This window comes from Oryzias melastigma, linkage group LG11, assembly GCF_002922805.2.
Source record: "Oryzias melastigma strain HK-1 linkage group LG11, ASM292280v2, whole genome shotgun sequence".
Taxonomy (NCBI): domain Eukaryota; kingdom Metazoa; phylum Chordata; class Actinopteri; order Beloniformes; family Adrianichthyidae; genus Oryzias; species Oryzias melastigma.
The window spans coordinates 20692004-20719289 of NC_050522.1; the positions used below are offsets into that span (position 1 = coordinate 20692004).

At 39.8% G+C, this 27286-nt stretch overlaps 2 protein-coding genes across 3 annotated transcripts; one reads left to right on the forward strand and one right to left on the reverse strand.

Moving 5' to 3' along the window:
* dph5 (diphthamide biosynthesis 5) lies at positions 1-14946 on the forward strand. Its single transcript, XM_024258625.2, has 7 exons — positions 1-296; positions 5754-5878; positions 6216-6324; positions 8743-8863; positions 11582-11621; positions 12374-12477; positions 13916-14946. Exons 1-7 carry the CDS (start codon positions 162-164, stop codon positions 14146-14148), a joined length of 867 nt encoding a protein of 288 aa, XP_024114393.1. The 5' UTR covers positions 1-161; the 3' UTR covers positions 14149-14946.
* Positions 14524-26382, reverse strand: slc30a7 (solute carrier family 30 member 7). 2 transcript variants are annotated; one of them, XM_024258606.2, is made up of 11 exons: positions 26203-26382; positions 25850-25951; positions 23058-23171; positions 22889-22976; positions 22136-22265; positions 21887-22063; positions 21089-21139; positions 18780-18915; positions 17318-17408; positions 15081-15230; positions 14524-14995 (listed from the first exon to the last, which is right to left on the reverse strand). In XM_024258606.2, the coding sequence occupies exons 1-11, from the start codon at positions 26280-26282 to the stop codon at positions 14948-14950; spliced, it is 1167 nt and encodes a 388-aa protein (XP_024114374.1). In that variant the 5' UTR covers positions 26283-26382; the 3' UTR covers positions 14524-14947. The 2 variants fall into 2 exon arrangements, with proteins under 2 accessions (XP_024114374.1, XP_024114381.1); XM_024258613.2 differs by having other exon boundaries at positions 23058-23166; positions 26203-26377.
* Positions 26383-27286: the final 904 nt, after the last annotated feature.

Consider the following 27286-nt stretch of genomic DNA (forward strand, 5'->3'; position numbering starts at 1 on the left):
GTATTGCGACTGCAACTGTCGCGAATATAAACATTTTTCATTAAGCCGTATACCTGTGTGCGCCAGAGGGACACGTGAAGAGTAAAACTCGGACTTCAAACTTGAATTCTCTCCTTCAGGTTCAATGTCGTTGAGGTTTTAGAGGGTCGGACGTCGACGCGATGTTGTATCTTATCGGCTTGGGGCTCGGAGACGCCACCGACATCACAGTTAAAGGACTGCAGGCGGTGAGGAGCTGCTCCCGGGTTTACTTGGAGGCCTACACCTCCATCCTGACCGTGGGGAAGGAGGCTCTGGTGAGTCTGAACCAAACATAAAGCAAAAGTATGAATATGTATGGAGGCAACTATAAACTAGGACGTGCGGGCGCTTTACGATAGAACCAGACTAATTTTGGGAAACCTTTATTTTACATTTTGAATTTTTACTGCATAATTTAAACTTCAAATTAAGTTTTCTGTTAAAGCATGGATATATTCGACCAAATCTCTTTCTATCATCGTCATCTGTGTGATGGTTAACCATCTGCACCATGATCCTCCTCTCTGCAGGACATCTGCACCCCTTTAGGTGACATAAAAGCCTCCTCAGACCCTCTTGACATCCTCCAGGCTTCTCTGCTTCTGAAAGTCTGTCATCCAATTGACCTCTCAGTGGTGGACGCCATAAATCTGTCATCTGCATCTGCTAAAAGAAACCCAGTTTAGATAGTTCCTAAACAAAGAAAATTTGGGTGGGGGTCAAAAGTTAGATTAGAGTAATTGCTTTTCTTTCTGGAGACACATTATGAGGCGCTACACCTTTTGTGAACCCTAATTTAAAAAACAACAACAGCTGAAAGTGTGTAAAATTATGATTGCTTGCAGACTCTTTGGAGTTTTTATTTTAGATTTTATTGAAATATATCAAATCATTGGTAAAATTGTGGCTGTAGTGTGACTGCATTCATCAAATAACACACAGACTTATGTGTTCCTTTATTTTTGTGGGAAGAAAATCAACCAGGTGATGATTTCACTTCTGGTCTGAAGCCTAATCATTTTATACAGATATATCTTTGGATGTTAAAAAAAAAAGGATGATGGATCTCAAAGCTCAATAACACATTATTTTTTCATTCCACTCATTTCTGGATCGGCTTTGGAAGACAGGAGGAAGTGGAGCAATTGTGACTATTGATTCTTTTTATGGCACATATGCTCTTCAATACAAACTAATGAGGTACTTAACCACTTTTGTTTGGTTTTATTGTTGTATTGTGTGGGAACAGCTTTAGTGAACTGGGTTAACTCCATATATCTTTTGAATTTTCTTAAATGATGTTTTTTTAGATAGGTTCTTTTGCAGCTACATTTCTGCTATTTTTATAAGCATTATAGTTGGGAGTATAACCATTAATCGATTTAATCAATACATCAGTTTATATTCTTACAATCCAACCAGATTGATCTGTCTGAGGCAAGTAGTTAATTGAATCAAATCAACCTATACATTAAAAAAAACATTTTAGAATGAAATGAAATGATTATATTGATCTTGAAAAATACTGTTTGGATTGAGACATGGTAGAATTATTTAATATAACATAAAAATCATAGTGAGCAACACATGTGTGATGGCAGCAAAAAATCATCAATCCATCATGGAAACACTTTAAATTTTGCAAAGATGTGACCATAGTGGTAGAATATTCTAATATTGTTCTGTTTGAATTATTTGATGTGGAAAAACAACAGTGGGCTGAACTTCATGAAACCAATTTGTGAATGGATTTGACATTAATTCTTTTTTTTTTTTTTTTTTACAAATATTTAATTTACACTTTATACAATAAATCTGGAAAACTTCCCCTGCACTGTTCAGTACCAGATTTTTTATCTCTGAGTCACACTGGTTGAATTTTTGGCTAAAGATGTCCATGATAAATGTTAGGTCAGTGAATCGGATCGTTCAGAATGAACCAGTATTGATTATGAATCATATCCGCAACAACAAATTATGACATGAGTTGAATTGTTGGTAAAACAAATGATTACACCCATACTGATGGTTGCATATATTATTAATTGTTAATGGTCTTAACTGGGGACACTGATATTAAAATGAAAATATCTAGAGCCAGGTCACTTCACCAGAAAAGCTTTTTATTTATTCATTTATTTATTTAGCTCAATTTTAAATTGCTCAACTTCAAAACTAGGGATCCACTATATTGCAATTATTTACTTTTTTATGTTTGAAAGCTCATGTTGGCCAAACTGATTACTGTTGTATCTTCACTCAACAAAAGCCTTGGTTGAAAAAGAAAAATCTATCCATTTTCTAAACCTGCTGAATCACTTTCAGGGTCTCGGGATGGCTGGAGTCAAATAATTTAATATATATACATTAATATAAGTACAAAATTAGCCAAACAGGAAGGCAGCTTAGCTCCAATTAAAAACAATTTGATCTCACTTAAGATTCAGAGTTTGGGTCAATTAAGTTTATTAAAACCAAAAAGAAAGGAAAACGTTCTAAAAAGAAGTTTTTATTCTTTTTGATGCTTCTTTATTTTTGTTTTTTGTCTTTGCTTTTTTTTTGTGGTTACAAGAAAAGTGTACCTATTTTTTTAACGGACTTGTCATGTTCTAATACAAACAAAATGTTACCGACCATCAAGCTTCCATTAACTGATATCACTCCTGATCTCGGTCTGGAAGCTCACTTGGGACGACCATTAATGCAGCGGGTGGGGTCAGGAGGGCATCCGGCGTAAAACGGAGGCTAAATCGCTAGTGCGGGGATTCACTGTGGCGACCCCTGAAAGGAGGGAGGGGCTTAGAGAAAAAATAAACTCTGTTGCTCCTCATTACACCTAAATTGTGTTAAATTAGAAAATCTGGTGATGTTTATTTCTTAAATATATGTTCTTATCCTCAAACTGCAGAGGAATGATCACATTAACAGTTTAGGTCAGAAGATCATTGAGTTTCCTTTGAGGTTTGGGTTTGAAAGACAAAGTTTAAGAGTGAACTCCAATAAATAAAGTATATTTTCCAGTTTATAAATAATACATTTTGTTATTTGGTCAACATCCGAGTTGACTTCACCTCAGTCTGGCATTTTGCTCACATTGGTGACACAGCACCTTCAGATCTGGGCGTGAGATCAGGAGACACGCTCTGCGTGGAGTTTCTAGTGGTAATACCCACAGAGTTGCAGACGTCAGCATTCCAAACGGTATTCCAGATGTGTTCTGTGATCCCTGCATCCACAGCCCTTCAACATTCCCAATGATTGTACAAAGATGCAGTTTCTGCTTTAATATATTATTCTTTAGTGTGGAACTTAAGGGAATTTCCTAAAATACAATCTTTTCTGGAATAATTGCAAAAAATGTTCCTTGGAATTTCACAATGTTTTACTTGTTGCTGAATAAGGATTTCCTTCTGTAAAAAGCAGCTGAAAGCTAAGTTTAATATCTAAAATCCTAGAAAAAATAATGAGCAGTGATAAGTTATTTTTCTCTTTTTAAAGAATTCCATACATCAATTTTCTAAACTGTTTTGTCCCAGCTGGGACTTGAACTGGGGCCTTCCTGCTGTGAGGCTAGGGTGCTGACCACTGCACCACTGTACATCCCCTAAATTCCTATAGTTTATCTCAAATATTTTTTATTTATTTCTATTAAATCTAAGGAAATCTTGTGCTTATCCAGTCTATTAATATTTACAAAACCTAAAATCAACTCATATTTAATAATGTCTTCTTTTTTTTCTTTTCTTTCAATTGAAAATGTAATTCTGGGTACAATATCAAGATTTTGGATGTTTTTTGTGCTTCTCTCCTGTGAGGTTAGCATGATGGAAGTCAGATTTTATTGCTGAACACAGCCATGAATCATGTAAGTACCTACAGGAGGAGGAAACAGCATCCGGAGATGACCCAGAGTGCTGCTTACATTTTCAAACTGCTAAATGAACCAAAGTGCATCCAGAGAGCTTACTCTACATTGCAGCCATTCTGTCTCTTCTAAACTATATATTTACTGGGCCAGTCATTTTGGTCAATGGTTCCATCCAGTCTTAGGGTTTATTAAAGACCCACTCCATTGACAATCATGTTTTTGCTGTTTTTAACATGTTCTTGTGGACATTTGTAAAGAAAAGTGAATGAAGAGAAAGGGAAAAAATTACAGTTTGGCATCAATTTTATTCTAGTTGTGTTTTGGTTTCTTAGCAGTTACAATGAAGAATGTTGTTAGTTTGGAGCCTAAAGTCCAACTCTGATCATTTTTTGGTTTGTTGTAATCTTGTTCCGAGTGGTCTTAATCAGAATTTTGCAGTTTTTAGCCAAAATCTAAAAACCTGTATAGTTTTCTAGGACTTCTGCAGAGCAGCAGGAGTTGTGAGTGGGACTGTTGCCATGGAGTAAGCCTGCCCCCATTTCCCATCATCCATCTGTTTATGCACTCTCCCACTAGCTTACAGCCCCTCACACCCTCAACCCAACATAACTGGTGCAACAAAAATGGAACATTGGAGTTATCCAGCTGTACAGTTTAGTGCTGCCACAAACGATTATTTTAATAGTCGACTAATCACCGATTATTTTTTCCGATTAGTCGACTAATCAGGTCATGCACAAACTGGATGTAAAGCACACATCTTAACCATCATTAGCTTTAAAGTAACTCAAAACTAGATATATAGCATTACCTACGATAATGCTAGTGTGAATGTTTTAGCTGAATTTGCCCGCTGAAGATGCTAGTGCTGATAAATGAAGATGCTGAAACTGATGTCTGAAAACTCTGAAGATGATGGCTGAAATCGCTGAAGCTAATAGGTGAAAAGGCTAAAGCTGATAGCCAGCTAAAATATTAGTTAAATGCTAAATTAGCCTAAAAAACTCAAAAAGCTTAAATTAGCCAAAATAGCTAGCATGTAGCTGAAATACTAGCTAAACTCCAAAATAACCTTAGTAAATGCCAACACAGTCCAAAAAGCTAGCATAATGCCATTATAACTTTGAACTTTACTACACTCAGACACCATATAATAAAGTAACAACTAATCGACTATTAAATTAGTCGTCGACTGTTTTTATAGTCGATTAGTCATCTATTAGTCGAGGCAGCCCTAGTACAGTTAGGTGGATCCATTTGTCTACAGTTAAATGCATCTCAAATAGCGTGGAGCGGGGAGCTTGTGGCTTGCCGTGGTAACTTGTACATCACAAATACAAGTTTTCTCAAAACTGTATTTATTTGTCTGCACCTGATTCAAAATAATTTGAATAAAGAAATAATCAGAAATGTATATGTAGTAAATCATCAGAAAAATGCAACAACAACATGTTAAAAACACCAAAAAAACATGATTTTCATTGGAGTGGATCTTTATTAACCTTTATTATTTTTTGGGGTCCAGATGACCCCGCCCTTACGTTGAAGGGTTACTGTCCTATGACAGAAGTGGACAGGATTTCATGTCTGTTGTGGAGACCAGAGAAAATCAGAAACTATTTTAAAAAAAGGGGGTCACTGTGCTGACTTATGTGTTCCAGGTGACCCCACTCCCAACATCAACATTCCTTGGATAGCACAAAGGTTAAATTAAATACAACATTAGCTGTTAACCATTCTGAGCATGTTACAAGCACTTCACTTCTACTGTTATTTGACGACTGCTGACAATTTAGTTCTTAAATTAAAGCTCTGATAATGTAGTGTCTTCCTAATATCCTAAACTTTCCTTCCCGTTCTGCAGGAGGAGTACTATGGGAAGCAGCTGATCCTGGCAGACAGGGATCTGGTCGAACAGGGAGCTGATGAAATCCTGAAGGACGCAGATGTGACTGACGTGGCCTTTCTGGTGGTGGGCGACCCGTTCGGGTGAGTCACGCGCTCCGCTGCATCGGGCGGAGCCGCCGCACCGACCTGCTGCGCCACGTGGGGTTGATCTGGTCAGCAGGAGCCTCTGATGTGACACAGTTAGCCCCAGAGCTGCAAACCGCCAGATTCCCCTTCAAGTTAATAACAGAGTGCAGAGGAGCACGCCTGCTTGAGACCAAATCCCAAACTCTGTGGTTTTCATGTTTGACATGAGAGGAGCAGCTGCTGCTTTTCTGATCCACCACTTTCTATTTGTTGTTTTCTGCCGCTTTAATTTGTTTTTTTTTGTGAAATTTACCTTTAAGTTGATGATACTTTTTTGTGTGTTGCTGCTCAGAGCCACCACCCACAGCGACCTTGTCCTGAGAGCAGTGAATGCTGGGATACCGTACAAAGTCGTCCACAACGCCTCCATCATGAACGCGGTGGGCTGCTGCGGGCTGCAGGTCAGTGCCTGCCGTTGCCGAGGGCAACAACCTCCTAATGCCATGCTGGATGTTGTTTCACGTGCGTCCGCTTCAACCCATCTGCGTCTGCTTCACGCGGCGCTCATTACGCTCCATTACAGTTACAACATCAAATTAACGGGACTGGTCATTAACGGAGCCGTCAGTCTGAGAGCGGGCCTCAGCTGCTCCCACACAAGCGTGCACGAGCGGGGGACAGGTTTAATGCTAACACGGCCTCCCCCTGGGACATTGTTAATATGTTAATAGGGGGCGGGGCTATGCTAATGAGGGCCGTTTTCCCCTCCACTGAGGGGCCCCTGCTGTCAGATGGGAGCTCCGGCGGTCCCTCCAGGCTTTTCTTTAGATGATGTTTATTATTTTCTACAGACAAAAGGTAAAGCCGGCCATATTTCACTTCATCCTGTCAATGTTCAAACCCAGAAGGGAATTACAAGCAGTTGGACAAAGAAAACAATGCAGACATTGATCCTCTCAGCTAGTTCATCTCTGAGATGTCGGATGGCGTTGATGTTGAACCCTGTCAGGTTCTTGAACGCCAAATTTCTCTATCCTGTTTGCACAGAGTTGGAAGTTCAACGCTGTTCAAAATGTGGTGCTGAAATTGAGAAACTTCCCACAAAACCATCCTAGTGGTGACAGTCAGCAGGTCATGTTCAACCAAGAAATAAGATTAATCACGCTGTTCAACACTAAGCACAGCTTTATAGTTCAGGGTGGTATTTTAATAGTGGACTAATCACTGATTATTTTTTTCTGATTATTCAACTAATCGGATCATGCATAAAGTGCATGTAAAACGCACATCTTAACCATCATTAGCTGTAAACTAACTAAAAACTAAATATATAGCATTACCTGCGATAATGCAAATGTGAATGTTGTAAGCTGAATTTGGCTGCTGCAGATGCTAATTCAGATAGCTTAACATGCTGAAATTGATAACTGAAAACGCTGAAGCTGATAGCTAGATAGAATATTAGTTAAATGCCAAATTAGCTTTAAAAAATGCCTAGGTTAGCCAAAACAGTTAGCTTGTAGCTGAAATATTAGCTAAATTCTGGAAACAGTCTGAAAAACTAATAAAAAGCCACAATTAGCCAAAATATGTAGTGTGTATATTAGCTGAAATATTAGCTAAACTCCAAAACAGCCTTAAAAAGCGAATAAAAAAGACTAAATTAGCCAAAATTGCTAGCATGTAGCTGAAATATTAGCTAAACTCCAAAATAGCCTAAAAAACATCATGGCAGTCCTAGTGGTTAGTGTTAATATTCTACCGTCTCTCCAGCACATTAAAGACTACAAACTAAAGCAGGGGTGTCAAACTCAATCACACAGGAGGCCAAAATCCAAAAAACACCTTAGGTCACGAGCCTAGAAATATGGAAATTTGACAGAAGTTTGTACTTGGCACTAGGCCGCTGAAGAAATGATTAATTATACCCATTTTTTCTCAATAAAGTCTCAATACTTTTTTATTTTGAAATATAATCGGATTCTCTCAGCTACACCTTCATTCACTTCAGCTGTAAATTTAGTCAACGTGGCAAAATTACAACTTTTATTTTGAAAAATCTTCCGGTTTTGAAAACCAGATTAAATTTCTGTCACTTGAGCTCTAAAAGTAGTCCAAGAAACATCAGAAAAGTTTTATGTGGAACATTTCTCTGCAAATGAATAACAAAACGACTTAAAAAATCAATTGGGTACAAGAAGTCTTACTCAAAATATGGATTCTCACACACCTAGCTTATTTGCATAACATGAATTGGCAGAGTTGGAAGTTCCACTCTGGTGTTATTATTAATATTAATAAAGTTGCATCAGGTTCAAATATGCTTTCACTTTGTCACTTCACTTTCTGAAGCTGCAGGTACTAATTTCTAAAACCGCTGAAATGATCGTTTTAATTTGCTCAGATTTAATCTGTTTTGAGGCATTGAAGTCTTGTTAGTGAACCAACCACAGCAACATGTGCAACATCCATCCTGATCATGCTTTGAATGATCCACTAGACCAGGGGTGGCCAACCCTGGTCCTCAGGAGCCTCAACCCTGCCTGTTTTCCAGCTCTCCCTGGACTGATTGATGCTGACAATTGAAATCAGGTGTGTTCAGTCAATCAGGATGTGGAATCATTTACGTCAACTAATCAGCAGGAAGCTGGTCAGGGAGAACTAGAAAACAGGCAGGGTTGAGGCTCCTGAGGACCAGGGTTGGCCACCCCTGCACTAGACCATAAAGAAACACACAACACATCATACGATCAAACGTCATGATCACAGCATAAGACAGACAGGAAGCACACACACACATCTCTGTTTCCTCTTTTTTTCTCCTATTTATTGTCACAGCTGACCTGTGACTTCTGTGTGTTTGTGTGTCTGGTGTGCAGTTGTATAACTTCGGCGAGACGGTGTCTGTGGTGTTCTGGACGGAAACGTGGAAACCTGAGAGCTTCTACGATAAAATCAGTAAAAACCGAGCGGCCGGACTGCACACGCTCTGTCTGCTGGGTGAGATACACATTCACCAAACCAACACGGCTGTCGTCAAAACCTGGGAAAACACTGAAATCATCCAAATTTGATGAAAATCTGTCCTGAAATTTGAACTTACTACATTTAAATGAAAAGTTTTATATGATTATTGTAAGTAAAATGTTTGTAGCCGTAATGTGGTGCTTTTATTTTGAAACAATTTCAGTAAAATGAGCACATTGCAGCACAGAAAGCTTGAAAAACTTTGAATAAAGGTGTAAAAGGGATCAATCGCTGCACCATGGATAAGAAGATTTAGCAGATTTTAGTTCAAAGAAAAATAATTTACAGCCAAACATTAAAATCTCTTTTTTTGTATATTGAATGGTAATATTAAAGCTGTGGGTGGCGTCGTATGGCCTCTATGCGCAGCCTGTCTTTGCCTTCGCAGGCCCCTTTTGACACCCTCTTATTGCCTCATGCCCCTCTCACCCACCCCTTCTGCCCCGTCACTCTGGTCAGGCCTGTAGATAATGAATTCATACATAAAAACACTTTTTTAAAATTTTATCTCCATAGCAACCATTTCATTTTTTAGTCATCTGGGGGTGACGAACAGATCTGTCGTTTTTAGACAAATCCGAAAAAGTAAATTTTTGGATTTCCTTGGCAACAGAGGCTTTTTGTTAACCACGCCCACATTACTAATTTGTTCATATTTTATATTATATTGTTTCGTTCAGCTTGAGTCAGGGATTCATTTATTAAATTTTCACAATATTCTGGTAAAAGATGCAAGAACCCAAAATTCATTTGTGAATTTGGCATGTGGCAGTGAAACTTTTAGCTAAATATTGCTTTTCTCATTTTGCAAACTTTTAAAGTTTGTGCAGAATTATGTTCTTTTGCTTGTTCTGCTGCTTTGATCAAACAGACTTCTACCCCTCCCCTTCCAGCCTGGACAGGAGCAAATAATTAATAGCTTAATTTGAAAAAAGAGGCTTTTTAGTAGCAAATGGCGTATACTTATCGCACTTTTCTCTCTGGAGGAAGCGGCTGGACAGAGGCGAGTCTGAGCCGCTCAGACGGCTGCCCCCGTGACCCGGCTCCGGATAAGTGCCGGGAAATGGATGGGTAGATGGATGGATGCAGCACTTTTATTCCTTTATTAAGGCCCAAAGCGCTTTACAATCACGTCCCATTCCCATCCACACTTCCACACACCGGTGCCGAGCGACGCGGGGTTCAGAGTCCCGACCTGCGACCCTTCGATCAGAGGTCGACCGCTCCAACCCCTGCGCCGCAGCCGCTCCTGCATAATTGAAGATTTCTAAACCCAGGGTTCAGAGAATGTCATTGTGGTGGTGAGAAGGAGGCGCCGCAGTGACACGGGTTCACTTATTATAGTAGGACAGAAAGGTGTTGCCCACGGTAACCAGGTGACAAACATATTCCTTTAGAATAGAAAAAGTCACACAGCTTAAAGCCTTTGATCTTTGTGCTAATATGTTCTTGTGATATTTTTCTGATGACGGAGGACATTTATGTAAAAAAACAAACAAAAAAAAGCTAGCAGGAGAGTGTAAACAAAGGGATGATGGGAAGTCAGAGAAGGCACACAACATTTATTTTGTACTAGGAAACAGACACTAGGAATACTTTTTAATTACATCTAAAGAGTGTAGTTGTGTGAATTATAAAGCTGCTGGTGAATGTACACATTCCTCTAAAATATAAAACATTTACTTTGATACAGAGACAAAAACCTTCCCCATTTATCAGCCCCGAACATGAATAATGATTTTTAATGGCTGCTGTCACTCAGGAGTCAGCTAGAATAAAGCAGGCCCTGCTCATCATCTCCTGTCAAAGACATTAATGCTCTTATAACAACTCACCTTAAGTACTGTAATGCACATTATGATGAGGTCAGCCCCCCCCACCCACACACACACAGTGCAGCAGCTCCATTAAGTTAGTCTTTCTCCTCACAGCCTCTTTCTTTGCTTTAGAACTCCGTTTAAAATCCTTTTGTTTAGTTTCTGTGTTTTTCGGCGCGACATTCATGAAATTACTGGCACACGCTGTGAGTTCAGCTTCAGGGAGTCACCAGGTGTTTGTCTGCTCTCAGCCCGACCGACATCAATCACCCCAGAGGCCCCTGAAGGCCCTCGCCGACCCCCCAACATCCTCCAGTCCGCAGGGATTTGCTGACTCGCTGGTGTCTGCATGTCGTTCATATTCATTAAAGGAAAATAAGACAATAAGAGCCTAAAGAGTCAGACGCTCCTCCATCAGCATCAATCCCACTTCCTGTTGTTTCCCTTAAAGCAGCGTTTAAGGTTCTGGTTCAAACCCCGCCCCCTTTTATAAACATCTAGGAGCTCCATTTAAAATAAAAGATCATAAAATTTATAAGCTTAATGATTTCAAACATCTGTATGAACTTTACTGAAATAAGTAAAAGTTTTTATGATTTATCATGTTTTTCATTTATTTTTTAAAGTTTAGACCAATTGTAATGTATTTTTTTAGCATGCCTGCTTTTGTGTACTATGAGTTCAGTTACTAATGACCTCAAACAGCATTAATCTTATTTTTTTAACGATGGAAAACATGCTAAAACCAAACAGATGAATTATAACTAGTGATGTCATCTTCCTTATTGGTTATCTGAATAGAAATAGATCAATATTCTTGTTTTTATTTGTTGTGAACTTTATTTAAAAAAGTAAATGCTTTGTTTCCTTTCAGATATCAAAGTCAAAGAGCAGAGCATCGAGAACATGATGAGGTAAGAACCCGAGCAGAACCAGCGCTGAGGATTTCTGCTGACCGGCTTTCAGCTTCATGTGAGCAAATTAAAAAGACAGAAGAGGACCGTGACGCAGCAGGACAACTGTTTCTGTCTTTTAGTTTAGATATATTTGAACTCCAGAGAAGATTGATAGATTATAAAAGATAAGTCATGTTTACTTAAGCGAATTATGGTTTAAATTCCTTCAAGAATCTATTTTATGACTTTTTTCCACCTCTTTTTTGTTCAATGTGCTTCATTGATATTCTGATGTCTTTGAACGTTGTCAGACTTTTCAAATCTATTGTGATACTAAAATTCTAGGGTTTTATTAGTTTTAAGCTCTAATTATCACATTTATAGTAAATAAACACTTGAAACATTTGCATATGAACATGCAATCATTTTAATTTGTTACAGAAGTTCTACTTTTGAAATGAAAAGGGACAAAAATTGAACTTTTGGCTGTTCTTTTTCAATGAAATACACACTTTTAAAATATTTAAATTTAAAAGAATAATTTCTTTTTATTCATAAATGCATGCTCATGGTAGTTGTAGTTTGTTAGTTGATCTATAATCAACCTGCTGAAAACAAGTTGTTCAGCTCCACAGAGAAACGACCATTTTGTGTCACAAAATCAAATACTTTTTTTAAAAACGTATCTTTCATCAAAAACTTAAAATGACCTGAAATTACCTCCTGATCATTTTAAAGCAGCACATTTGTTTGTTTTTCCTGACTTGTAGAGGGAGGAAGATTTACGAGCCTCCTCGCTTCATGACCGTCAGCCAGGCTGCGGATCAGCTGATGCAGATCATCCACAGGAGGAGGGAAGAGGGGGAGGAGTTAGGTGAGTCACACCTGATCTCAAAACACAAAGTTTGTCCACTAATGTCTGGATTTTTTATTTTCTACAGATTGGTCACTTAGTAATTTAAAAGAGAATTTTGTACTAAAAAAATTAGCATAAAGGCAAACCTAAAGATTTAAGTTAAATGTATGTTGGAGGGTAAGAAAGTGTTGATATTTGAATCCATCCATCATTTGCCCTGTAAAAGTTTCAAGTGGTTAACAAGCCTGACTTACTGGTTGCCATGTCAACCAGGCCTCTTCTCTGTTTGCATAGAGATCTTATAGCCCCCAGTGGAGGGGGTGTTTCTCCCATACCATCAGAGCGACCCTTTAGCTTTAACATATCCAGAGGGACATCGCCAAAAGCTTCCTTCAGGTCCTCCAAACGCATTTAGACCTGATGTGCAAACTTTCAAGATCCCTTGAGGTTCCAAGCAAAAGGTAAAGAGCCGGTCCAGTTCTCCAGAACAGAACCAACACTATTCGTCCTGAATTTGAGGTTTGACTGCCGTCCAGACGCTCCTCTCCTTTAGGAAGATGGAGATGCTGGCCAAGACCGTCTATCAGTTTTTTAACCATCTCTTTGGCATCAGAACTACTGTTGCTGCACCACGTTATCTGGAAAAAACACTAACAGATTTGCAACCATTGATAGTATAAGAGAACTGGACTGAGTGGCTCCTCCCCCTCGCATTCCAAACAGGAAGTGCCCGGTGGTTCCAAGAAGCCAAAATCTTATCGGCTTCTATTTAAAACATGTTCTTGCTAATACTTTTTTTTGGGTCAGATTTTTCCTTTATTGCAAATATTTCAAGTCATAAACTGACCAATCGGATGCCTCGATAAAAGTATGTGGTGCACGCTGACGCCCACGATCAAAATGTTTGACAAACTCCCGAGCCCGCCTCAAGTGGTAGGCCTGAGCCGTCCAACAATCTCATTCCTGGTTTCCATAGAAACACTGACCGATACAGACCAATCACAACCTTCGGTGGCATCAGTACCCAAAAAAAGGCGTCTAAATTTACTTAATTTGATTAGTCAGGAGTCAATGCTTGCAACAGATGTCTTGCAATCAATCAATGCGGATGTAATTTTGTTACTATGGTAACAACATAGTCATTGTAATCCAATCTTGCTCTTGCTGATTTCAAATTCTACCTTTACAGTTTTTTTTCCCCCAAAAGAACTCCATCCATCCATCCATTTTCTTGACCGCTTTGTCCCTTTCGGGGTCGCGGGGGTGCCGGAGCATATTCCCGCTTCTGATGAGCGACTCATAAAAGTTTATCACCCCCAGAACAATTGAAATATACAGTTATAAAATGTTGGTTTATTTTCACTTTAAATGAATTATCATAATCTGACCATCAGGTGTTGCTCTGTGACGGCTGCACTTCATGTTCACACGCTGTCATCTGTCCGTCCCCCTCCAGGTATGACGGAGGACACGGTGTGTGTGGGCGTGGCCCGGCTCGGCTCAGACGACCAGAAAATCCGGACAGGAACTCTACGCCAGCTCGTGTCATGTGACTTGGGTGGGCCGCTGCATTCGCTGGTCGTCACTAGTCGACTCCACCCGCTGGAAGTGGACATGCTGCGGGTGAACGCAGAGCCGGGCGCTCTGGAACACTTGCAGATGATCGACAGCTCCACATACACATCCTGACACCGGTTTGTCTGAAGGACTCTAAGACGCTCCGTTTACACACAAATCAAAACGTTTTTTTGACCATGTCATAAAATCCATCCATCTTCTGAACTCGATGAATCCCTTTTGGTGCTCATGGAGATCCTGGAGCCAACCCCACTACTGTTGGGATAGGCTCCAGCAACCCCATGCACTCAGAAAAGGCCATGAAATAAAGTATTTTGACCATTTAAAAAACCTCAGTTGCCTTTTAAATTTCTTTAATTTGCATTCTTCTTGTATTGACATTTTTAAACGGTTGTAAGGTTGAAGTCATGTGACCCTTTTCTCTGATATCTGTAGATGTAAACACAAACCCCGCCTTTACGATAAGACGGACATCAATCACTCCGCTCAAAGGAACAGAATTATTTATTACAGTAAAAATAAAAAAATGATCCCGTGGACGGGTCACATGGTTTGGTCACATGTATGGCACAGTAAAAACAGGGCTTTACTCTGGACCCCGCAGCGGGCCGCAGCAGTGGTGGGAGGAGCTCAGATTGTCTCCGATTCACAATGAAGGCACTTACCCAGAATACTTTGTGTCAGATAACAAAGTACAGGCGGTGGGGAGAGCCCGATGCCCAGCAACCCAGAAAGTTACATCATTAAAAACCAAAAGACAAATGGGTCGGGGCTGTTTGACTTCATCAGTTCCGTGTGCGCGCCCCCCCCTCCGCGTCTGCCCTGCAGTGGCTGTGCAGTGACTGTTGGGGGCGTTTAAAGTTCACTTGCAGCAGCAGACTGATTGGTCCCAGGCCAGTAGGCGGAGCCTCTACATTGCAGCGGTGTCGATCTGAACGTAGAGCTGCCGGACTCCAGCCTGCAGAGACATCAACACGTCATGGGGTCGAGTTTTTAAACTGTTAGCAGCGTGCGTGAATCTGCAGGTCGTCCTCCACCTATACCTGCGTGAAGATATTGTGCGTTTGGCTGAGGATCCAGCGGGTGTCTGCATCAGGCGCCACGAGCAGCTTCAGTGTTCCGATATAAACGTCCGTGCACAGAGTCCAGAAGTGAGGCTCCTGCAGGTTGTAGACTCCTTGCAGCTGTTGAACCTGAGCAGATAAAGGTAAAAACATGGTGGGATTAAAGGGAAGCTAGCATCTTTCAAATTAGCTTTTCATGAAGAAACTTAAAATAGATACATTTGTTTGTTTTTTCCAGAAATAAAAGACCCACTTCAAATAGAAATAGTGTTTTAACATGTTCTTGTAGTATGATGGAGGACACATATTGAGAAAGTTAGACTTAAAATTGCATTTCTGAGTATTTCTTTTTTCAAATCGTAAATCAGAAATAGACAAAAATGTTTTGTTTGAAGAAGATCTTATTTGTGATGTAAAAGAAGTGACCACCATCGAGTGACCCACCCCTCTTGACAATTCGCTGTAAAAAAAAAAATGTGTTCGCCACACCCGCATGTGGGAGGAGCTACCAGCTAATGTTTTTAGCATGATCGCTACATGGAGCGGTGTCTGGGTTTCTCTCGCTTCCAATGTATGAAGAACACAGATGTTGTTGAGGGATCAGGTCTATTTATTGTGAAGAGTTCTACAAAAACATCAGTAATCACGTCTCCGTGTTTTGGTTTCTGTGATCATTCACATATTTTCCTGCTTCTATCCCACTCCGGGAGCTGTTTGTATGACAGCTGCTTCCATGGTCTTTGTGTGACTGAGTCAGGAGGCTGACAAAAACGCTCGCATTAATATTCTACCTGCTGATCGAGTCACTGTAAATTCCAAATTGTGCCACGCCGCTCAAACCGCGCTGCTGCCAGACCGCCGCGCCGCAGGACCTCAGTTCATGTCTGTACATTAAAACATTGAAACTGGCCGCCTCTGCTGTGTGAAATGCATTCGGTGTGAATGCAGCATAACAGGGAGGGGACGGGCTTGCCGTGCCCCAACAATCCCACCAACAGTTCAAGGGTAATTTTGCAGTAAACTAATGCCGCTCTGCAGAAACTATGTCCGAAAAATACTACAATTTTATTCAAACTTTGGCCAAAAACAAGGGATGGGTTGGGAAAAAAAATCGATTTGAATCGATTTAAGCTTAATAGATCAATAATCGATTCACAAAAGATATAGCGCATAAATTTAAAGTCTGCTAGCTTGATGCTAACATTTAATGGGGATTTCCCTTAGGACGGATAAAGCTAAAGCTCGGTCGACCTAAGAATACATTGCAGGCATGAATTTTTCCAAACTGTTTTCAGGATTTTTTTTAATTAACTATTTGTGGTCTAAAACATCATTTTTTCCCCTTATACTGTTGTCTTCTTCTTGATTAAGGTGTACTTCTACAGCACGGTCGCCACCTAGTGGCCAAACTGAAACTCGCTCCAGGAGAAGCAGAACAATGTTTACAATGTTAATGATCTGAACATTTTAGTTAGAACTTCTCCTTTAGATAAACCAGGTAACACTGAATGATATTAACAATCTGATTATTTCACTAATACAGTATGTCAACTGTATCAAATTAATATAATATATTTAAATTATAAAGTAGATTATTAATGTATTCTTAAACAAATGTGTAAACATGTGTAAACTGAAAATTTAATTGAACTGAAGAATCAAAAGAAAAAAAAAATTGAATCAAATCGATTCAGGCTCTTGTGAATCGAATTTAATCGTTTCTGGAAATTATAACTGATACCCAGCCCTGCTAAAAACGCCATAATCATAAGCAGAAAATGACTATGAATGATTTTAAAATAGATTAAAAGACTTGAGTGAGACTTTAAAGGTTATTTTCCCTTTAACAGAGGAACTTCAGACAGCAAAACCTAAATAACACGCGCAACTCATTGACTATTTACACAATCAATGAGAATCAGCTTTTTTTCTATTTTAAATCCACTGGAAATACGTTAATTGAGTAAACAGTTAAGAAGTACATTAGCTGAAAGAATCTCAATACTGGAGTATTAAACCGTTAAAGGTTATAGTTTTTTTAAGACACAAGTGGAGTCACACTCAAGTTACCTGTTAACAAAATGTGCCAGGAGCCAAATACAGCATCTATGAAGCTAATGGGATCTCTGCTTACTACACCACGACTCTAATGCATCACTATGGAACATTGCTGCCTCTCAGCTGACGCATGCATACATGCTGCAGTCAGGACTTACTCTTTGGTAGCACTCTGGCAGAGTGTGGTCCAGTGAGGGTGGAGTTCTCTGCATCAGGATGCCGATCGATTCCTTCAGCAGAGGTACGACGCTGCAGGTCAGAGGTCAAACATTAACATGCAGCGTGGGAAAATAACAAAACTGACATTTAAGACCAGCTAAAACAACAAAGGTTTGGCTCATCCTGCGGTGAAATGACGACTCCCCCCAAAGAGTTCCTGATAGGTTTAATCACAGAGCTGGACTAAAGGCCGGGTCTGAGGTTTAGCCTTAAACACAGATCCACGCTGAGAATATTCAGCCTGCGTCGGCCGCAGATCCATCTGCACAATCTGAGGGCATTTCAGTGGAGCGGCGACTCCGACTTTCCAACGGCAGAAACACGATCCTCCGTGGTTAATGCGAAGGCCTCTCAGCTGACCACAGAGGCGAAAATATGCCGCTGCGCTCTCTTCCAGCCAATCCAACTGCACGAGAACGCATCGACCCCATCCATCAACGGCTCTTCACAGACATCTGCCCGCTGCATTTTCATCCACAGCCATCAGCAGACTCCAGGAATATTTCCAGCCCCATTCTGGTGGTTTGGCACGTCGAAGTGCATTAACTTCTAATTGCACATTCTTTACGAGAGTGGAGGCTATTTTCCAGATTGTTCTTCAGGCTAAAGACGGATTTCCTTCCTTTTGTTTGGTTCTAGATCGTTATTTCAGAGCTCATTTTGGAAACTGACATTTGTTCTTGCTTTATTTGGCGATTAGCATGTTGTTTTTCTGAAGACATTTCAGGAACAACAAGCCTCTCCAGAGCTTCTCTAAACATGTTAGTCAGGAGTGAACTCTGGATTTTAGATTCCTGTAATTTTGCCGGTAACATTTCCATGTTGTCTCAAAGACTAATGTTGGCCAATGAGTCTTTCTTCACAGTAAAGAATGCTCTATTGAGTTGAAGAATCCTGGATGGATTTCTAAATGCATAAAACAACATGGAAATCTTTGGAAAGTTTTCATTTATCACGAATTTCTGGAAAACAGTGATTTAGAATTTTTTTTTGTATTATTTCTAGCTTCATCTAGCAGAGTAAACAGGTCTTTATCTAAGATGCTTTAGCTCTCTGATAGCTCTAACAGCATTAAGTGCCAAGTGTTTTTTTTTGGATTTCCGGCACTATTCCCAGAAGATTTCTCACAAATCCGTCAAAGGTTTTTCAGGGATGACTGGAAGCTGCAGCCAGGATTGATGTGGTTTCGTTCTCAGATCCGGTTAGAGGCTTTGATGCTCGCTGGAGGACGACCGAGGCCGCCGCAGTGATTCTGCTGATCCCTCAGAACCTCCATCAGAGGCTGAACACCTTCTGCCGTTATTTAGGGCCGGCTCAGGCAGCACGCTCAAGTGTGGAAAACACATCAGCGTTTCCACAGAAAGACAGAGGCGTTTTAGCGGCCGGACCGCGGAGGGTCACCTGACTCCGATGAGGAGGGCGATCAGCATGGAGCAGATGGGATCTGCGATCATCAGGTCGTATTTCTGCATCAGCAGAGCAGAGATGATCACGCCGACGCTGCCGAGAGTGTCAGCGATGATGTGCAGAAGAACTCCTGGAAAACACAGTTTAAATGAAGGATGAAGCTCAGGTATTTGAAAAGTCCAATTCCTTAAAACACTTTCAACTAGTGACAGTTGAAACCTGAACATATTTCAGATCAAGCTGGAAATGTTCTGCTTTTAATTTGCTGCTTAATGAGGTTTGACTTCAGAGTTTTAACCCCAAGGAGCTCATTTCGAGTCGGCCTCCTCTAAGTAACCAGACAGAGTCAATAAAGATAATATTCAAATGATTTTAAACAAATATATGTAAAGATCAAATCATGTTCACGCAAAGAGGAAGAAAAACATTTTTTTTAATGCATTTTAACGTATAAGAACCCTTAGTGACTTCAATGTAACAGAAAAACATGTGAAATGTTTTGTGCGGTGAACTTGGTTTGTGGTGTTTCCCACTTAAGTTTATTTTTAAGAAAAAAGTGGGTCTGGGTCTTTATAGGTCAAAATGAAGTAAAGGTTGAGTTTCAACCCTAATCCCTTGAGGGTTTAGAATCAACATTCTGTCTATTCTGTTAGTTTTAGACGCACCAATAAAAAAAACGAAAAGAAAAAGACATGCTTTTGCAGAACAAATGTTCTGCACAAAAACTGATACGATTAAATTAAATATTTTATTAAATAAACAAACATTGCTGCATGAATTAAAGAAACGTGAATGATTAAGAACATTTTTTTAGATTCTGATTAGATCGAGCATGAATAAAACTCAGTTTTCTGTATCAATCATTAACTGTATATAGAGAACTGGACTGAGTGACTCCTCCCCCTGGTATTCCAAACAGGAAGTACCCAGTGGTTCCAAAAAAAACAAAATCCAATAGGCTTTTACTGAGAAATAAGAAATAAACAGCTAATATTCAGTCACTGTATTTGTCAGAATAACCATTCTTGCTCCAATACTTTTTAACGTCTTCTTGCTAATTGTATTTTTTCATACTTGTTATTCAAGGTATAAACTAGCCAATCAGATGCCTTAATAAAAGCATGTGGTCTCATGTCGAACATTCAAATGTTTGACAGATTTTCTTGATTCTGTTTCCAAGTTGTTGGGATGTGGACTTCCAAAAGTTCACTGTTAATTGGAGAGTGGTTGCCATAGAAACGTTCCCTCAGACCGCCATGGACCAACCACTGCTCACTGATGACGTCTGGCTCCAACACGGCGTAGCTGGGAATCAGCCATTTGTATGGATGACATCACGCTAACTCGGTCCGTCTCTCATATGCAGTCAATGGCGTGAACCAAGAGCATTTCAGATTTCTGACCAATCGCACAGCAGCTCCAGCAAAGAGAAAAGTCTGTGACAGAGCTAACCAAGCTAAACCTGCCTCAGATTAAATGTTTTTTCAATGCAATAATGTACAAATCCTGCAACAAGCTAACACTAGACATGTTTCTGTGCTATTTCAGACATCAAACCACATTTAAACACAAAAACTGGCATGACTAAACCTTGAAAAGTCACAACTACAGATTGTCAAGAAAGTTAGACAGCATTTTGGACCCCTGCAACAGAAGTGTTCCCATTCCAGACCTGGGAGGGGGGCTGCTGTTTGTTTTCTTCGGTGCTCCTCATTGCTCCAACACACCAGATCCAATAATCAGTAGTGAGAGGGGAGGATTTCGCAGAAACAAGCAGAACACCAGTCCTCAAGGAGCAGGATTTGACACCAGCATCACTACGGTCACATGATGAGGGCAAAGAAAAGGCTCTTTCATGACGTGTGATCGCCCTCTAGTGGGTCAGTAAAGTCAACTCAGCACAAACACCACCTGGACAGACTGGAGCTCCAGGTTCAGAAGCTCTGAAGACATATTTGAAAGCCCAAAGGTTTTGAAGCATTGTCAAAAATTAATTTAGCTTTTACCTTGTTGTTTTTTGCTGTTTTTCTTTTCTTTTCTTTTCTTTTTACTTATCCGAAATGGGATCCGAACCGTGACACGATCTGAACCGTGAGTGTTGTGATCCGTTACACCCCTATTGAAGGCTATTCCTGCTTGGCGTGTTTTCCTGATTTCGTGCTCCCACACACCTGATTGAAATAACTGACTAACCTTCAGGTGTATAAACCAGTGTTTTAGAGCAGGAAATGCATTCTAACACACATAGGTTTGTAGGAAAAGAGGAACATTTGATGGTGTCTGAATGGTTGTTTCATTCTTACCCTGTAGGATCTGTTTGCTGGAGCCTCTTCCTGCAGCAGGCTGTAGATCATCTGAAACAAACCAAAACAGGAGACGGTTATAACTGCGCTCGCACATCAATGTGCAGACGCCATCTGAGGTCAAGTGGCGAGATTTGAGCGGTGCAGCGACACGGCGTGGCAAAAATTCTGCTGTACAACAAGCATTTGGCTGCACCATGCTAAAAGATCTGAACTTCGGTAAAGAATTTGAGTCATGTCAACCAATCAGGACTCAGCTTTGGCCCGTGACATGTTGATGACGTGATCAGCAGGTGGAGTCCAAATCCATGGAAATCCAGAACTTTATTTATTTGCATTGTCCTTTTTAGTCTTAGTTTTCCCTCCTTGGACTAATGCGAGACAGCAAGTCATCAAACTGGGTCACAGAGAGACAGAAGTACCGCTGAAAGCAGCCGCCATCCCGACTGAGCTCCTGCAGTAGATGGTGAAGGTCACCGTACCGAGAGAGTCTCTGAATGATCTCATGGACCCAGACATGGAGACATGATTCCTGCTGCTTTTGTAGAGCTCTTTAAAATAAATAAACCTGATCTCTCAACATCATCCGTGTCTTCTATGAATTGTAAATGAGATACGGACAATGCTTCCATGTAGCGATGAGGCTGAAAACTTTTGGTATTAGCTCCTCCCACTCGCAGCAGGAACATCAATATATGAACACATTTTTGGATGAGCGTCCGGCAACGAATTCCCTGCACCAATGAAAAAAAAAAAACCTACAACTGAAAATAGTGACAGGTCAGAGGTCAAACTCACCAGGACAGGGAGGTTCCTGGTGTCCTCCGTGGCTATGTCCATGTCCTCCGTGACTGTGAGCGTGTTCATCATGACTGTGTCCTCCGTGGCTGTGTCCGTGTCCTCCATGGTCGTGTCCTCCGTGACTGTGTCCGTGATGAGCGCTGCCGTTGAACAGGGAGTGGCTGTGACCGTGACCTGAGCAGAGGAGCTGCGGTGAAGACGCTTTCTCGTTTCAGCGTGGACACTGAAGGTCACGCGGGGGGTTACCTCCGTCTCCGTGCGAGTGTCCATGTCCGCCATGCTGGAACACGAAGATGCCCACCAAGTTGACCAGCAGGCCGGCCACAGAGACGGGCAGGAGCCGGTCGTGGTGAACGTCCGGAGGCTCCAAAGCTCTCTGAAAGACGGAAATAAGAGATTGTTCTCCTTTTGCTTCCAAAGGATCAAGAGCGACATATATTTACGTCTAAACACTTACATTTCAGGTTTATTCATTAAATACATCCAAACTAAAGCTTCAAATGTGAACTTTTTTATAGGACTGGACTTTACCTGACAACTACGGCTTTGAGAAATTATAAAGTTAAAATAAAACAATGTAGAAAAAGTTCTCTACATGAAATAAGAAATAAAAGCTTTATTTTTCTGTTGCTAATAAATATGCAGATATAAGACCAAAAAAATAAGTCAAAATGTCAGTTAACAACATTAAATTTTGATGTTTAAAATTATTTTTAAGAAAAAAATTACATTAAAGAATAAAAATATAGTAAAATAAATGAGTAAAACATCCCATATGGAGAGTAATGCTGAACAATACACTAAAAATAAGAAAAACTACAACAATTTTACTTTATTTTTAAGCTACTATTCCAAACTTTTGTTAAATGTAACTTATGGTTTAGTCAAAAACTATTTCTTTGGTGAAACTTTTCACCAAAACTTTTCTTTGTTTTTGTTATTCCTCAACATTGACATAAAAGTGTTTGATTCCTCTGACACAGACGGGTTAAACGTTACCTCAACTCCCTCAGAGAAGATGAAGAAAGCTGTGAAGATGAGGAAAAGTCCGTTGACGAAGCCCGCCAGAACCTCAGCCCTTACGTACCTGAAACACAACAAACACGCAAAGATCTGAGCCGGGCGTGACGCGCTCCAGAGACGGCGCACACAGTGGAGGAGGTCTCACCCGTAGGAGAAGCTGTCGTTGGACCTCCACCTGGAGATGACGGAGGCTGCGAGGCCTGCCAGCAGGGCGGTGCAGTCGAAGAACATGTGGAAGGAGTCTGATATCAGACCTAAACTGGACACAAACACACAGCAGCAGACGTGTAAGGAGACTGACGGGGAAGACAACGAGCCTTCAGGACTAAACACGAATGTGTGATGAAGATGAGATGGTTAATACAGCAGATAAGATACCAGAAGAGCATAGATTTGGTACAGAGCCTTGAAAGAGATATCAAAGTAAAAAAAATATATATATATATATATATATTTATATATATATATAGTGCACACAAGATAGTATCAGCTGCTATCTGTCTCCATCAACGAAAAACAAACTGGTGCGGACCAGAACGCCTTCTTCCATCTCTCTTTCTACAGTGGACCATGTTCCGTGTCCTGATTGGCTGTCTATAAATCTCCTAAATGCAGTTTCTCTCTCTAAAATTGCATAAATCTTTGATCACATTCAGATCTTTGTTTTTTTTGTTTTTATTTTTTGTTGCTTGGCCTTTTATTCTATGAAGTCTTGACCTTTAAAAGTTTATACAAGAGAGAAAAAAGTTTTTAACCTGAAATCCTACTTCTGCATGTCATCTATTTTAGGTTATTAAAGGAATGTAACTCCTACATTAAACGAGGGAATACATGTGCCTCAAAATGACCTTATGTGAAAAGTTGTCATTTAAAAAAAAAAAAAAACGTCTTCCACCATCACTACTACGGTTCTGATCAGATAGAAGCAGGACAAGAATATTGACTAAGCTTGATCGAGGGAGAACAGTTTATTGACACTTTGTCACACATAGGAGTGAACGATTCATTTTAACAACTATTTGATTCATATCATAATTTGTAGTCAATATTGGTTCGTTCTGAACAATCTGATTCCCAGACCTAAAATTAATCCAGGACATCTTTAGCCAAAAGTTCAACCATTGTGACTCAAAGATAAATACCTAGTACTAGTGCTGGGGAATATGGAAAAAATATTACAATATAAATTATTCAATATCAAAAATAACAATATATATAACGATATATGAGAATAACGTATATTTTCAGTTAGTCTTTGAAAAGAAATTGACAAAAATGTTGTGAAAATGTTTTTAAAGTGCACAACAGTTATAAGTTTCTTAGTAGGAAGACACATTTTTGCACAAAAGTTCAGCAATAAAACTAAACAAATAAAAACAATAGAAGAGAAATTGCACAATAGACTTTTTTCTATCGCTTACACGATATGTATCGTCTTATCGCCCAGCACTACCTGGTACAGGTTAAGTTTTACCGATTAATTGGATTTCTTGCTAGATAAATAAATGCAAATTAACTATATGTACAAACAAACAAGTAAACAAGAATGAATGGCAAATCCATTCATATTTTAGTTTCATGAAGTTCAGACCACTATTGTTTATGAAAATAACACAAAGAGAACATTGTTAGAACATGATACCACACTCTATGGTCACATGTCTTTGCTAAATTCAAAGTGTTTCTACGCATTGGACTGTAATGATGGTTGATCATTTTTTTGCTGGATCACGTGTGTGTCATCTGATGTGAAAACACAGGTCATTTTTATATTATAGTAAAATAAACATAACTTCTTGCAATACAAATGGTATTTTCCAAGATCAATTGTCGATTTTTCTGATTTTGAAATGTTTTTTTAAATGGTATAGGTCGGTTTGATTTGACTACCTCAGACAGACCCAAAAAATACTTAATTTTTTTTTATTTTAGTTTTTTTAATTGGCTTTGATATTAGTTGACATATTTATAATAAATGCAAAGTGATATACTATATTACATAAAATTTATCCCTCATTTGTTTTTTAGAATAATGTGCAAGGATTTATTTTTCTAAAAAATATATCCACCACATAATCCAGGTTAAAGAATTATTATTAACATGTGCTGCTAAATGCTACAACATCAACCTGAAAGATACAAGATCCAGGTCTGGGTAGAAGACATGAAAATAAGCTTTTAATTAGCTAATTTAAGACAATTTATTTATGGAACCACGTCTGAGAATAGATAAACCATAACAGAGGATACTTTCAGGCTTAATCCTAATGTAAGGGCAGAAACCCAATCTGGATTTTGGGAAACTTCCGGGTTCAATCATTGATTTTAGAATAATCCTCTCAGGGGATCAGTGACTCCTCATTTGTTAACAATGACAGAAGCACCACCCACGTGATCAGGATATTTGGGCAAAGAATTTCAGGAGGAAAGTCAAACAAAACGCAAAGAAAATAGCAGTAAAGATCATGTCTATGTAAACGTGTGCTAACTCACAGAGAGAGGGATTATTGTTTTGACATTTGACAAAGTCTTATGACTATCTTTTTCTTTTTTACATTTAAGGCCAAATGAAATAGTAGTTCCGGATTATTACTCCCATTTTTTCCGGTTTATAATTAAATATCACATTGCTGTGGTTTCAGAGACCCTTCCATCCAGAGATCATGGAGGTGTGGAGGACTCGAACCCACTGTCACTCGTGGAACAGCTCGCGTGTCTGTTCCTGCCGCAGTCTGAGTGTTTTGTCTCCACAATAGGTGACCGAGACCGCTTCAAATTACAACTGCAAGTTCCAGCTCAGCTTTAACGTGACGGAATCAGCCTCTCTCGCCGCTAAAGCTAACACTTACGTGGCACAATCTGAGAGCCGCGCGAGCGCACACGCGCGCGCTAGCATACACATACACACATATGCTGCTGCTGACTCTGTGAGTCTACCTGTTGGTCCAGATTCCATACGTCAGTTCCACAAAAGCGAAAGATAGATTGAGGCAGAGGAAGAAGAACAGATTCCTGGAGGTTTTCTCCGCCAGAATTGACCTGGAAAATAATAATAATAATAAAAAAAAAATCAGACAACATCCGGAAAAGCTGACACATCTCATATACAAGCAAAACACAACTTAGTGACTCGTCACGACCTAATTCACACACTAATACAGACAGTCGATACACTACAGCTGTTTTAAAAATACTTTGAGTTCACACAGACACATCTGTTCAAGCTAGCCGGTTAGCATCCGGCTCGCCGCGGCAGAGAAAAGTCTCCCAGTCGGTCGTGGCTGTCATACCTGAACCATCCGGACAGTTTAAGCAGCAGGTTGAATTTAGCTGGTTTATACTCGTCATCTTTAATAGATAAAGGTAACATTTTCCCTCGACGCTCCCCACGCTGAGGAGAACTGAAACGAAGGGATGCTAACTGTAAACTTCCGGTGTGTACTGATTTCACAATAAAAGCCTCAGCATCCTGTCAGCACAACAGTCTGTAAAATATTCTAATACTCCCTCTCTCTGCTGTTGACTATGAATGCATCACAAGCATTACTACGATTACTACTTTTTACTGTAAAATTTAAGGTTCAGTATCAAGCTGTACATGTTGGCAAAAACACCTGCAGATACATGACAGATTCATCAGGACATACACAAATAAACAAAAGACATTAGACAAAATAAAAAGCAAAATCATTGCAAGAAAAAATTGTGCCAACAAATAAAATAAACCAAATTAAATAATAAAATGATCCTAATAAAAAAATCATGCCAATGGCTAGAGAAGGCTGGCCTATAGGAAAGCACAGGAAAAAGCTCAGAGTATCAGAGCGATAGAGGCTCAGATCTCCCACACCAGACAAAACCCAAGGAGAAGTCTCTGGCAAAGGAGCATCCAAGACAATCCAGCACTGAGTGGCTACATACTGCTAAGATACTGCACAAGACCCTCATGCTCCCAGACCTAGAGGACCTGAGCTTGGAGGAGAAACCCCCACGAAGGATGAGAGGAGAATCATTTTGCATGTTTTTCCTGTGCATTATCTTTGAGGTCTCTGGCTTCATTTCAGTCAAAACCTGGCTTCAAAAGATGCTTGGTAAATTTATGGGAGTTTGAGGTTCTCTGATGAACTGGAAAAGTGTCCAGGGTTCTCCTGCTCTGGAGTAGAAGTAACTGGGGTGGGTTCTAGGAATCCCCAAGACTTTGCATGGGACAAAGAGGAAACAGAATTCAGAGGAAAGTTCAATATTTTCCTAAAATTGTACTTATTATTAAATTTCACTATTCATGTGCATTCTTAATCAAAAAGTTAGAGATAAAATCTGGTGAAAATATGAATAGTTTTGCATTCAGATACACATGCACTCTGGATAATTATC

Coding starts and splice junctions, on each gene's coding strand:
- dph5 (XM_024258625.2), top strand. CDS start 162: ATGTTGTATCTTATCGGCTTGGGGCTCGGAGACGCCACCGACATCACA. Junction 297..5,753: donor CCGTGGGGAAGGAGGCTCTG/GTGAGTCTGAAC, acceptor CCCGTTCTGCAG/GAGGAGTACTATGGGAAGCA. Junction 12,478..13,915: donor GGAAGAGGGGGAGGAGTTAG/GTGAGTCACACC, acceptor GTCCCCCTCCAG/GTATGACGGAGGACACGGTG.
- slc30a7 (XM_024258606.2), bottom strand. CDS start 26,282: ATGTTACCTTTATCTATTAAAGATGACGAGTATAAACCAGCTAAATTC. Junction 22,064..22,135: donor ACACTCGCACGGAGACGGAG/GTAACCCCCCGC, acceptor TCCTCTGCTCAG/GTCACGGTCACAGCCACTCC. Junction 21,140..21,886: donor CCAGGAACCTCCCTGTCCTG/GTGAGTTTGACC, acceptor GGTTTGTTTCAG/ATGATCTACAGCCTGCTGCA.